The following is a 14599-nucleotide window of genomic DNA, read 5'->3' as shown; positions in this document are numbered from 1 at the left end:
AATATAGAGATTAGAAAATCTGTACATACCTGTCTCTAAACTTTCCGATTCCTCCAAAATTCTCTCGACCATTTTGATTTAAAATCACTTCCTATCGGTCGATGTCTAAATTTTCAACGTTTCAAACTTCCGTAACTTCCAATTTTTAACAACAAAAACGTTTTTGGATGATATATTTCGATGGACCTTCTCTCTGTGGACGTCTTCTCTCAGTTCAACTCAGCAAAATTAGATTTCGATGAGTTTCAATTTTGAATTTTTTGGCTTTCCTCCATTCGACTCTCTTTTGTTTCGGCTATTTGGTATAAAGCTGTATGCAGCTCAGTGAATAAAGATTTCTGATTCCTCCTCCTCCAATTGGATAATCCGCAGACTGGTCGTGGCTCGTTTTCCCATCGAGGGCGCAAAACGAACGCAATCACCACAGCAATAAATAGAAATTTGGCTCGATTCTTTTGTTTCGTTTTGTGCGCCGGCTCTCGCGAATGGCGGCTCGGTCGCTCTTCGCCGGTCGGGCCGGATCGGGTCCTGGGCGCCGCAGCGATGAACAAATATTGTAATCCACAGCTGAAGCACCACGTTCTCGACGATGACGTCGTCGTCGATCGGGCTTGTTGGAAAACGGCTACGAGATCACACGCGTTCGCACACGGTCTGGCTGCGCGTCGTTATACATTTGTCACTTGGATTCGTGGAAATGTATATTATACTACACGCGGTAGTAGAGTTAGAGCGAGATGTCAGTTGTTTTTGAACAAACAATTGCAGTAACTGGGCAAAAATGCAACGATTTTTACCGGTATGAGATGTGTAGGTGGATGTGTGTGAGTGTGCGCACGCGAGAGTCAGCCACGGTCGGTTCGGCTTGATTTTATTTTTGAGAAAAAAGAAAAGGTCTAAAACGTTTTCGCGTCCGTGCCTACTATCCGTCCATGCTCGCGGCCGAATCGTTCTGGTGTTGTAGTCCGACTGCCGGGTACGAGCGTTGCGCGTTGCTTACCTCACGGCCGCACCGAACCGAACGCGCACGACACCACACGACTTACCCCACCGATCGAGTCACGTAGCCATCCAACAAAAACAACACTACACCCACACCGCGCGTGTGATAAAGACAGAACCCTAACAGCGCGCATGATCCAGGCAACCAGTCCGCCACACTCCGCCAGCGAGCGAAATCATACGATCGTACATCGTTGTCACGTTTACGGAAAAGATTCTACGTTGCGCGCACAAAACAAAACTTGTTGATAACGCACGCACTCAAACATACCGCCACTACTTCTTCTAATCATCACCATTACCGTGTTACGCCGGGCGAGCCGCCCCGGCGACGTGCAATCAACTCGAATCGCACTCATTAAACTATCAAAACTATTAATAATACGACTACGAAATTACGGTCTTACTTACTGCGCATCACACAAAAGCGTTAAAGTAAACAGTTTAAAATTAGTGTGGAAAGTTACAACATATATGTTATGTTACGTTATCGTAAAGAATTTGTGACATTTTCAAATCAAGAAATGCGCAAAACGATACTTGCATAAAAATTATGCGCTATCGTTACGCAGCGAGCTATTATTATTATGCAATTGCGCACAATTTTCTAATTGCGCCGCGGGAATAATCTTTAAAATCAATGCAAACTATTCAGGTATTAATAAATTTCTTATGTTGTAAGTCTATCTACGGCTACATGACTAACTTGAATGGTTGTAAATTATTGTCGGTGAACAAGGCGCAACTTTGGTTTGTTTCATGCTGTGCCATTATTGTTAAACACTGAAAGCGGGCAATATTCAATGGCATTGTGGCCGGTTGTCGTGAGTGTCTAATTGGAATCTGACGATTTGGCAACATTCGCGTGCTGCGCGCGCCTTTATCGGAAAATTCCACCCTCGAGAGAGCTACCCCGCAACTGAAAACGCAGTGAACGTCACGTAGGCACTACGTTTACCCTTTGTACATCTTAAAAATAAGTTATACTTTCAGTATTAGCATATTTTCTAAACTTTTAAGGTTATAAAAGTGTTTAACCTATATTTCTCACCTGAAACTTAAATACTTTACACCTAATTATTGTTTTTCCGTTTTCTGGATAGTAATTTATGTTATTAATATATTACTGATTTTAAAATTTTCCACGCAGTATTTCACCCACAGAGTTGTGATCGTGCCCGGTTCGTTCATGCTCGTTGTGTAGTCGCTAACGTTTGTTTGCATGCCGTCTCTGTTCACCGGTATTGTGTGCTTTGTCGCACGCACGCGCAGAATACAGAGAGCACCCTTTTCGACCTTGCGCTGTTTCGGGTAGCGAGAGGCGCTTTGTTTGGAAAGTTCGCTAGGGCTCGCTCGCTGGGCCCGGCTCGAGCTACCGAAATAGAGCGGCCGGAACAAAGGACGATCGTTCACGCAAACAACCAACGCGAGTAATTCGTCCATTGACCGACCAAACTACCAAAATAAACATTGTTTATCTGAGGGTTTTTCTGTTGCGCCGTTGAGGAAATTAACCAGATAGGCAACCAAATAAACGAAATGTACAAAATAAACAAATGTGTCTTTTTTGGATTCAAGATGAAGTATTCTTCGCCGAATGTTTTGACGCTCACACTAGCCTCCCAACTCTATGAGTGACTAGTCGCAGAGGCTTCACAGTCAAAGGGTTACGGTCAAGGTCAAGCCACTTGTTACGCGCCGCGGTTACACGACGTAATTTCGCAAAACGCAATCGCCGGCGACGCCCCGCATTCGTTTTCAACAACATAACTTTACTTTTACTTCATCATCAAGCCATTTATTTTTTTAATAATAAACACAAACAAGTAAATACAGTGTGACACCTAATAAAATAATACCAACAATACATTCATATGATTTACACCAATATAAAAAACACACTGTATGTTTTAATTTGCGTGCCTTGATGTCTAGAATTACGTAACTAATATGAAGACCACTTTTTATTATTTATTTTCCACTTGACTTCCTGCGCTCATCACACACAAACAGCAGGCAAAAAAATTAGCATCACGCGTCTTGAGTTTAGTAGTCGTTTGTTTTTGTTTTCGTTTACAAGCGTGCAGATTCTGCGCAGTGAAGCACAAGTCAAGAGTCAACAAACCTATAACATTGGCCCTGACTTCTAAAACCACTTAACCATCGCCTAAACACACACATAACTAATCGCACCCAACCTAACCTCACTCAACGACCCAATCATAGCAGCAAAACGCTATTGAGCTATTCATTCACCGGAACAAATCGGCAAACAAAACGAAAAACAACAAATGCAAGCACACGCTTTGTGATTTCATCCTTCATTTGTGAATTTTTCATTTTACTGCGCAGTAAAAATTCGTAAACTGTTACATAATGTGCGTTTGACCATCTTCTTCAGAGTAAAAAAAATTAAACTATAAAACTCAAGGCCAGAGAATAAAAAGTAAAACCACGGCTACTCGCGGTCAAACGCATCAACAAATTAACATTACCATAAAAAATCCCACTGCGTTTGCTCCACAAACAAACACATCGTAGTGCACTTTTTTTAATACCATGTATGTATATAAACAATTAATTGTTATGCTTGACGACGCGCTCCGACATAATCCTCAATTTTCGAATGCTAATTCGGAACGAATTCAAAAACATGTTTAGAGCGAAACACGAAAGTAGCCGCGCATGAATTTTAATCATTTGTTGATGTGTGCGCGTAAATTATTTAATTAATTTAAATTAGCTTTGAAGATTAAATTTGTGGGTCGTAAACTCACCTCCGCCATCGCACTCGTTCCGGTCATCGCTGAGCTCGCCGCCATTGAAGCTGTCGATTCGATTCGTCGAGTTCCAAACGTCTGCCTCCTATCAACATACAAATGAAACAAAAATAAATATTAAATTAACAATTAACCCACCGTCGGCGGAGAAATGAGCATTTGATTGTTTATTTACATAAAAATCTCGATATTCTAGGACGTGCTAAATACAATATTAAATAAGTGATAAAAAAAAACTAGTAAAGTGCGTACGTGACCGTCTGCAAATTTGTTTTGTTTTGTTTCGTATTGAATTGACAGCAAATTAACTCCCGATCAATGTCGGTAATTCAGTTTCCTGTTTTCCTTCCTCCAGTTTCAACAAGTTCGCAAGTATAACAGTTTCATTTGTTTTTTTTTTCATCAATTTGTTTTGTTTGTAAACATGTTTACTACGTGTAGTTATGAATTAATTTAAATTCGAGTTTTCGAGGCGACGCTTCTTGGCCTTTTAGCTGATTTGCGTAGATATTTGCGTGTGGCGTGTGCATTCACTTCACTCACAGAGGTTCAGAGGCCTACGTGACTGGTAGCAGGCTCTCCTCCCGCAGAACAACGCACAAAACACCGGCGATCGCTATCGCTTCACCGGCCGGTGCGGAGTCCTCCTACCGGTTTAACAACATAGCGTAACAACCAAGGATTTCTTCAATCACTATTCTATTCGATTATTTCCTGCGAAGAGGTAGCTGCATTATTAATACTATAGGCAACCAACTCAACACATACACATTACCGACGTCATGATTAAAAAAAAAACTTTTAAAGCTTTGACACACTTTTCTTTAACTATTAACTAAAACAACCGAATCCATTCTTAAATCTTAAATCATGCGTATTTATAAATACATGCCACGAAAATATAAATCTCAGGTAAAAATAAGTGAAATTAGAGCAAGAGGCACGCTGAAAGTGTATTGTGATAGAACGCAATCGTATTAGTTATACTTAGGTTGCGTTTGCGTTCGAGTAGAGAAGGTTGCATCACGGGAGCAAGGAAACGATAATAATGGCTGAACGTAAACAAGGAAATTAGGCCGGTGCTACGTGCACGTATGCACACGCACGTTCGCGACAAGAAAACAAATGGAAACAAATGAAGTTATGCGTCATATACGTGGCGCGCTGGAGTAATGAATGTCGATTTGTCACATGCACGCAAAATACATGTGGATACATTCATGTGGATGCAAATAGTGTAAGGAGTAAACCAACAAGTAAGTAAGCGAGTTCATTGAGTAATGAGAACTCGAATTAAACCAACCATTCACTGGTTTTGTTAAAAAAGTTTAAATATTGCATCATGAAAACAGGATTTAATTTTTTTAGTTTAAATAAAAACTAAGCTTAAATTAGTGATTTAAATCGTAATTTATTGTTTAGGATTAAATTAATTTAAATGTTAAACAAGAAAAAACAAAATAAAAATATTTTCTTTGATTTTACGATTTTATTCTCACGAAAAAAAACAAAAATTAAAACAAAACAACTTTTCTAGAAATGCAAATGAATTAAATTTTTTTTTAAAAAGTCAACTTCCACATTATACCTATACCTACAGATAAATAACTTTTTATAAAATCAAATGTGCGTCATACTTCTACAACTTTTGCATTACGAAATATTTTTATTATTTACACACTGCACTGATTAATTTTATTATTATTATTAATTTAAAATCGAATGGTTTATTGGAGTCAAGCGAAATGTTGATAACCTTTAAATTTAATTAACTGGAATGACCAATATTAAATTTGTAGTTACAATTTGAAAGATACCGATAAACAGACGAAAGAAACGTAATATAAGGTAATTTCATGCAAATGTGTCGTCAGACTTTATTTCTTGGAGCCACGTTAATATTGATAGCATTGAGCGTTATCGCATGTGGATGTGCAGTGGAAACTCTGGTGAGTTATCATTATCATGACACATACCAAATAGGAGTCTGTGTGACACAATAATGTTTAAACTTTCATCACATGTTTACATTGCGAGTAGTCAACTTTGCATTTCAACGTGGGTATATTACCGTCACTTAGGTAGGCATATATGGATTTAACCTTGGCATTGTATTAAAGATGAAAATAATTAAATGCAAACATTTTTTGTACTTGTAATTAAAACGTAAAATGTTAAATTCTTAATTATTTTGTTATGAAGATACAATTTTCAACATTTTACTACTCTCGTACATTTTTATTAACTTCCACACATGAAAACACAGATTTCTGTATATATGTAGAGAAAACTGTCCATTTTATGTAAGTAACAAGATTTTTCACATAGTAGTTTGGAAAAAAAGTTAAAAAAAAAATAATCGCGCAGTGGTAAACAACATAACCTCAAACCTATCCTATTTTCTATATTCAATTAATTAATTATATAAAAAATAATATTTTAAATACTCAATTTACGCATTATTCCACATCGTGCTTCGGAAAACATTTGATTTTGTCAAAGAAAATCGCGCAATGAGACAAAACAAAGCGTAATAAGGCTTAATTTCAATTTATCGACAACATAACCTCAAATCAATCCTATTTTCAATGTAAAAAACCAATTTCTACTCATATATCCCCCTAATTTTCCTTTTTTATCGAATATATTTCAAAAAATTTGAAATGTTAGTACTGCAACGCCGAACCAAGAAATAAAATCCAACGGAAGTGATCAATCATTATATGAAAATGGCATACAGGTGGGAATATAATAAAACATGTAAATAATAATGATTTACATGTGCAAATAAATAAAATTCATGTTCATTTGTCCGTTTGTTTATGCATATTAAAATACTGACACATTGTCAACGTCGACGATGAATTGCATCGTGTCGCGCATAAAATAAAGTATATAATCGTCGAAATTAGTACGAGGTCGGTCGTCCACATCCAATCCACCGCCACATCCACATTTATTATATCCATATCTACTTATCTACATTCAATTCCACATTCATTTTTTTTATCAACCGAGACTAATGTATAAGTGTATGTATGGCTTTGTATAATTTAAAATGCAAATTAAACATTGCATTTTATATCACTATCACATGTGACATAATTTATAGAGGAAAAGAAAAAGTATTAATCTCGATATACAATAATAGATATTGCATGATTGGAAAATAAATTTTAAAATGTTTCTTATCGCCGTTGTTAAGGGAATATTTTATTTTACGCGTACACTTAACCCGGCAACATCATGTACCATTGCCTGTAAACAGCTGGCAGATAAATATTATTAATATTATTTAATTCTGCTTACGTACACTGATACTGCTGATAAATGATTGTGAATTGCATGCTTGCAAAATGTTATTATTGTTTATCAAAATGTATTTTCTAATATTTATCAAGACAAAAATGTTTGTCTAAAAATAATTTTATCTTTAAAAACATATTATAACCAAGAGAATTAAGAAAAAATCTGCAAAAATGTTACATTACACCGCTGAATTTAAAATAAATCTATAATATAAAAATGAATCGCAAAATCTGTTGGTAAGCGCGTAACTCAACAACGCCTAAACCAATTTAGCCAATTTTTTTTAAATGTTCGTTTAAGTCCAAGGATGGTTTTCACGGCGAGAAAAATTCGAATAATTGCCGGGAAAATCCTAAAACCCTTTTCTATAGGATACAAGTTAGCATTGAGAGTCAATCATAGTTATAGTTAAGTAGTTCTTATTCATAGAATTGGCACATAGGTACTATATCCGGAACAAGAGAGTAAAAACGAATTACATTTTTATTAAACTCTACCGGGATAAAGTTGCGGACAAAAGCTAGTTTATTATAAATTTATATTTAACCAAAAAATAATTACTATTGTTTTTGTATATTAATATTGGCAACACTTAATTTATATCAAATTGTGTTTTCTAATATTTATTAAGAATTTATCATTAAAAAAAATTATTATACCTTAACGAATAAAGAAAATATCACCAAAAATGTTTAAACTAACCATGAATTCAATATAAATTTATTTACATATAAACTCATACATAGCTAAAAATATATAAACCAATGTTTTTGTATATTAATTAAACTTAAGTACCACTTGTAATACGAACCGAACAAAACAACAATTTAATAGTGCAACTCAGCGCATAGTAAAAAGTTGTAACGCGTAATAAAACGTAGTAAAATCCTGCTGTTGTAGTTGTTTAGACGTAGTGGAAACGCAACGTGAACTTTAAGATTTTTTTTCCACTCCAAGAAAAATGCAAATTGTAATAAATAATATGCGCGACATATTTCTACTAATACTACTACTACTACTACTATTACTACGCACATATCAACTTTAAACCGCATAGTTTATTGTTTGTATTATTTGTCTTTTAATCTGCAAATGCGTAATAGTTAATTAACTGGATTCCTTTCCTTCCTTTCCCAGTAGTACAAAGAGATAAAAACAAGATTTAATCGCGCATCGTTGGAAATATTATTTTTCAAAACAACAACAAGCATCAGGCTGACATTTTTCTATCATTAATTAGAATTTTAATTGGAAAATAAGATGATTTATATTATTTCCGTGTGGAATATATTCATAATTACGTAGTATTTATTATAATGACTGGATACACACAATTTAATAAATATTTTACCTCCTATGATAAAAATCAAAAATGTACATTTATCTGTCACTAGCCCTTGCCCGCGACTTTGTCCCAGTAGTGTTTAATAAAAATGTAATTCGTTTTTAATATCTTGTTCGAAACATAGTATGTGTCAATTCTATCAATAAGATTCGCAATTTTATTTTATCGAAATTAATTATATAAAGAATTGCTAATAATGCCCTTAAATGCTCCATCTTGGATTCAACTATTTAACTATAACTATGATTGAATCTCAATGCCAACTGTTATCGTATAGAAAAGCGCTGTCTTTAGGATTTTCCCGGCAATTGTTCGAATTTTCCTCGCCGTAAAAACCATCCTTGGACTTTAACAAACATTAAAAAAAAGAATTTTCCAATTTGGTCTAGGCGTTGTTGAGTTATGCGCTTACCAACAGATTTTGCGATTCATTTTAAATTATAGAAGGTAGATATCCTAAAAAAACTTATACATTTTATTTTTGCGATAATTTTTTTAAAATAATTTCTATTTATTTAATGCCTAGATAAATAAATCCCTATCATGTTATTTTCTAGTTCTAATTTTAAACCATGTCATATTTCACTTGTTATCTTCCGGTGCGTCGTAATGTAAACACTAAAATTAGACATTTGACACGTTTTTACGCGAAACAACTTAAACTAAAGCAAAATTCGCGAACACAAAAAAAACTCTGTGACCTCGATAAAGTCAACTGCAAGTTTAAGTTTATGTAACATAATATACAACGATGTTTACATGCCTTACATAAATAATTTTAAATAAATAATTTATCAACATCACAATTTTCTTTTTAATTTATAACCCGACAGTTTTTTCATAGTTTTTTTTTGTGTGTAATAAATCTTGTTTAATTTAGCAAAACTTTTAATTAAAAACAGCAATATATATCGCATGCTGATGGGTGTGTAGTGTGATGCGTAAATTAAAATAATTATGTTACCGCCAGTTACGTATTCTGCGTTGTGTCGCTGTGGGTTCATGACTTTATGAGCTCATGACCATGTTTTCCATCGAGTGCAATATTTATGAGTCCAATGCGACAAATGAGGCAAATGTAGCAATATGCAAATTAAAATCGACAAACTACAAACGCAGCGATATTAAATATTACACTTGGTAATTTTCATATGAGTACACAAATAATAATATTTTGCACTTGACATTATTAGTTTATATTAATCACAACAAAAATTATTTGTGAATCTGCTATCTAAAAATATGATTCATGATTAAAATAATATTTATTTATAGAATTAAAACTCTATTGACTTAGTAAATTGTTAAACTAAACTCATAATTATAATAAAATCGATTAAACTTTTAGGGTAATCTACTAAAGATCAATTTTATTACCTAATAACTAAAACAGTTCAACATTTGTATTACATACCTACTAGAATTGCAAATATTCCAGTTAAATATTCCAGTTTTATTTATTCGCACATTTGAAAACACAGTTTGCTGTACACAGACGTTGACAACAGTGCATTTCATGTACCTATTTAACATTATGTTTCACATCGTGGTTTGGAAAACATTTAATTTAAGTGAAAATAATCGCGCAATAAAACAAAACAAAGCCTAGAACAGCCAAATTTCAGCTGGTTAACAACATAACCTCAAAATCAATCCCATTTGCAAAGTTTTCCATAAAAAAAACACAAAAATTCATTTCTAATCCTTTTTAAATTAGAACTCAGCTTAAAATGTTGGAAAAATGTTAGTATATTGTTCAAATAAAAACAAAATCTCAATAAAACCGATTAAACTTTTGGTGTAATCGGCAAAAGATCAATTTGATTACCTAATAATCTGAAACAGTTCACCATTTGCATTACATGCCTACTAGAATTGCAAATATTCCAATTAAACATGCCATTTTTATTGCAGTTCACGCTCGCGATACATAATAACAATGTTTGGCAATAAACCAGTCGAATTTGAATAATCCATTAAATCCATTATTTCTATTGTGGCGTTCCTCAGCCATAACAACAGTTGAAGAACCGATAAACCGTAAATAAAACGATAAGCGATAAAGGTTAGCAAAGGTAAAGAGTAAGGCAACACTTGTTTGCCGCAAATTGCACGTAGTTTAATGGCGACAATGTGGGCGGCGAGCGATATTCCATCCAAAGGTGGGTGATTACCATAATCATTAACATTTTGTTGTTGTTGTTGTTTATTTATTTACTTTTTTGACATTTAACAATATAAAATTTCATTTGTTTTTGCTAGTTTACTATTTTAGCAAAATTTATATATTAAACAAAAAAAAAACTTGTGTTAGTTAGAGCATTTATAACTCAAATATGGTTGGACAGATTTTGATGATCTATGATTTTTTTGGATTCGTCTACGTCTAGAATAGCAGAATAACTATTAAAATACCGAAAATTTTGACTTGGATGGTGTTAAATATATAATATAAAAATGAATCGCAAAATCTTCTGGTAAGCGCATAACTCAACAATGCCTAAGGCAATTTTGCCAATTCTTTTTTTAAAATGTTCGTTAAAGTCCAAGGATGGTTTTTACGGCGAGAAAAATTCGAATAATTGCAAGGGAAACCCTAAAGACACTCCTTTTCTATAGGATAAAAGTTGGTATTGAGATTCAATCATAGTTATAGTTAAATAGTTGAATCCGAGATGGGGCGCAGAAGTGCATTATTAGCAATTCTTTATATTATTAATTAATAAAAGAAATAAAAAGAAATTTCTTTAAAATAAAATTACGAATCTTCTTAATAGAATTGACACATATTTTGTCTAGAACAAGAGAGTAAAAGCGAATTACATTTTTATTAAACACTATCTATAATCTATATCTATAATTTTTTGGATATGTCTCCATCTCGAATAGTAGAATAATCATTAAAATATCACAAATTATGTTAAATATTATTATTCAAGTATATGTATAGTTATATATTTGAATCTGAAATGGCGCATAGGTGTATTATTAACAATTCTCAATTCCTAGAATAAAATTGCAACTCTTATTGAGCTAAAAAGTAAAAAATTAATTAAAATTATACAAAAAAAAAACTGCGCGGATCATGTGAAACAATAAAATGACTAAATTAATCCACTTTGCCCCCTTAAAGAAAGACGATAATGGCCATAGTGACATTATGACTGACTTTATTTATATGTCATCACTGCCATTCTTAGCTGTGAATAAACAGCCTTGACACTCGTCATCAGCGCTAAACTTACGAGCATATCGCTGAGAGGCTAGGCTAAATTCAGCGAAGCAACGATGATACGACAATTTAATTATTTTTGGGTCGTCTTTATTCGCGTTTATTGTTTGCTCTAATTTATTCGACTTTGTGCGGCGAACACATCGTAAATTTGCAACAACTTCACGCACGCATCCTATGCGTGTGAACCACAAAGATCAATAAACTCAACCATCCAAATATTCTACGGAAATGTACAAAAAAAAAAACTAAACTAAATTAAAGTTAATTTGCACACATGACACATGAGCACGTGTCGCGAGCTTGTTAGATTCGTTATCAGGTTGACGCTAGACGTTACCAGTAAATTACTTATTCAAATTGTAAAAAGTATAAAGTATAGGTGACTCAAAAATAAACCCGCACATAATTTGAATCATAATATTATTCCATTTGAAGAAAAGTAAACCTAATAAACTTTCACTTTTCCTCGTTTTCGTTTGCGTTTTGTGTTAGATTTTTTTCTTTTCTTTTGTTAGACGTTTGGCAAACACTTTATCATCCTCTCAGTCGCCGCCGTCTGGTTCACCCACGCGTAAATTACGCAATGGTGCGCAAAAAAAACACCGCCCTGGTCCACGCCATCCCCTTCCTATTCCTGAATTTCGCCGACCTTTTCCATCCTATTTTTATAACTTTTTTTTTCTGCGTCTCTCACAGACTCTTGAAGTTGAAATGAAATAAATTACAAAACGGAGAAAAGAGAAAAGACCCAAACACATCAATGGTGGATGCGCCGGGCAAAGAAGGAATCAAAGCTTCGAGGAAAGTGAAAGTAAAATAAAAGTATAAACAAAGACAAGACATCTTCGTACTTCCCCACCTGTTCTTTTTTCGTCAACAAAGAGAGTGTTTGCAAACAAATATCGATTTTGTTTGGAATACGAGTATTCTATCTCTGCTTGAATTGTATTACAACATAACTTTTACTTCCAGACGTTATGCGCGTCTGTCGAGCGTGACGTTGGCGAATTTAACTACCGCCGCCGCGTAACCGTCCCTCGCCGCCCGCGAGTTTCGATCGGTTGGGACTGCCAAAAAGCACGACGCAGAAGAAGCGGCGTAGAAAATGCGCGCGCGCGCGCGTTTTGATCACATCAGTGAGAGCGACGAAAAAAAAAACGCGGCGGTCGGTCGTGACCTTGGCCTCGCATTGTGCCGACGACTTTTGCCCTTGAGGAAGGAGATTTCGGCAAACGCACACACAACAACCACTCACACGTATAATTTATAGGTACTTATATCGAAAAATGTTAGAATCAGTGGAATAAAATATAAAAACGCTTAAGATTGGGAATATTTTTGGAAGAAAAGTGAAATTTCAAGGTTTTTTGTACAAAAAATTGAAAAATTAGCTTAAAAAAATTAAAAATGAAAAAAAAAATACAAAAATTTAAACATAATTTTAAAACTTGTCCATATTTTAATTTTTTCCTTAAAAATTTCTTAACTTATCATATTTAATGAAAAAATATTACACTTCCTGAGCACTATATTAATATCTAGATATAAATAAACGCGACAGAAGCAAAAAAAATAGTCCTGGTTGCTAAGAAAATGGATGTTCAAGGATGTTTGACAAAGATATTCGAAGACTACGTGGAAATATCTAGCAAATAAGAAAATTCCGCGCTGAAAGCATAAAAAGACCCTTTGCTCTCTTACCCATAGAAAGCAATAATATATCAGGATGTGATAATAATATCTAGGCAGGATCCAATAATAAATTCTAGAAATAGTATTTCCTCAGAAATCCCTCTTGTCGCCATACAATACCTTCCAACACCGAATGTACCAAGAAAGAAATAAGAAATACAAAATCTATTTTGCGATTTTTAAGCCTGATTAGAGTTATTGTGGTGATTATTTATACTTTTTTTAAACTTGACGAACTTACGCGTCATGACGTGCGTTGGTGGCTCGCGTTCGGCGTTTATTTTTATCCCGCGCGGCTTTTCGCACATTTTCGGGCAAGTTTTTACTGGCATTGCTAATGCAAAAGTCACCTTAGACATCAAACTCTACCAAAACACACACACTCGCGAAAATAAATAGATTCAATATGCTAAAATGTTAAAATAACATAAATTGTACATAAATTAAACTTCTCCGAATCAAAATTTAAAAATAAAACATCTACTTAATTTCAGCCAGTTTGTTAGGCTTTTGCCGCCGACTTCGTCCCGGTAGTGTTTAATGAAAATGTAATTCGTTTTTACTCTCTTGTTCAAGACATAGTATATGTCAATTCTATCAATAAGATTCACAATTTTATTTTAAAGAAATTAATTATATAAAGAATTGCTAATAATGCACTTCAGCGCGCCATCTCGGATTCAACTATTTAACTATAACTATGATTGCCGTAAAAACCATCCTTGCACTTTAACGAACATTTAAAAAAAAAGAATTGGCCAAATTGGTTTAGTAGTTGTTAAGTTATGCGCTTACCAACAGATTTTGCAATTTATTTTTATATTATAGATTACTAAATTATACAATACTAATGATGTAATATTCTCTCCACATTACACTCCACATTAATTAAAAGAAAAATGTATAATAATAAACCAAGTTCAAGGTCAAGTTCACCGCAACCATTGACATTAAGCTAAAAAATAGTTAAGTAACAAGATGAGTGAGGTTTGGTATACACCTACCATTAAAACACAATGCGCAATGAATAATTAAAAGCGTTCCGAGTTAGTTAGGAACAAACAACAATTACGATTGTGAGCAAAACATTCGGTGTGGATGCCGGCGAGAAATTCGCATTATTACCAGTTGTCCTTCACCTCATGAAACACAAACTAGAACTAATAGAAGAGGTGTACTCGTAGGTATCTAATGTTCAATATTCAACTATGGACAAAAACAAGCGCGAACATAAAT

The 14599-nt window shown here is 34.0% G+C and overlaps 1 protein-coding gene across 2 annotated transcripts in view; it reads right to left on the bottom strand.

Annotated features, from left to right (window-relative positions):
* Positions 1 to 14599, bottom strand: part of Lk6 (Lk6 kinase) — a 35561-nt gene that overhangs the window by 15876 nt on the left and 5086 nt on the right. Inside the window, exon 3 of one of the 2 annotated variants that reach the window (XM_065317921.1) lies at positions 3780 to 3867. In XM_065317921.1, the coding sequence (XP_065173993.1) occupies positions 3780 to 3867 (88 nt within the window). Of the gene's footprint in view, positions 1 to 29; positions 1003 to 3779; positions 3868 to 14599 lie in introns of those variants that run through there. The other variant, XM_065317922.1, reaches the window with a different exon arrangement.

This window comes from Atheta coriaria, unplaced genomic scaffold, assembly GCF_025399875.1.
Source record: "Atheta coriaria isolate IRGN ID8LTWV9N9 unplaced genomic scaffold, Caltech_Dcor_3.1 hic_scaffold_3_pilon, whole genome shotgun sequence".
Taxonomy (NCBI): domain Eukaryota; kingdom Metazoa; phylum Arthropoda; class Insecta; order Coleoptera; family Staphylinidae; genus Dalotia; species Dalotia coriaria.
This window is presented reverse-complemented; position numbering and strand designations above follow the sequence as displayed.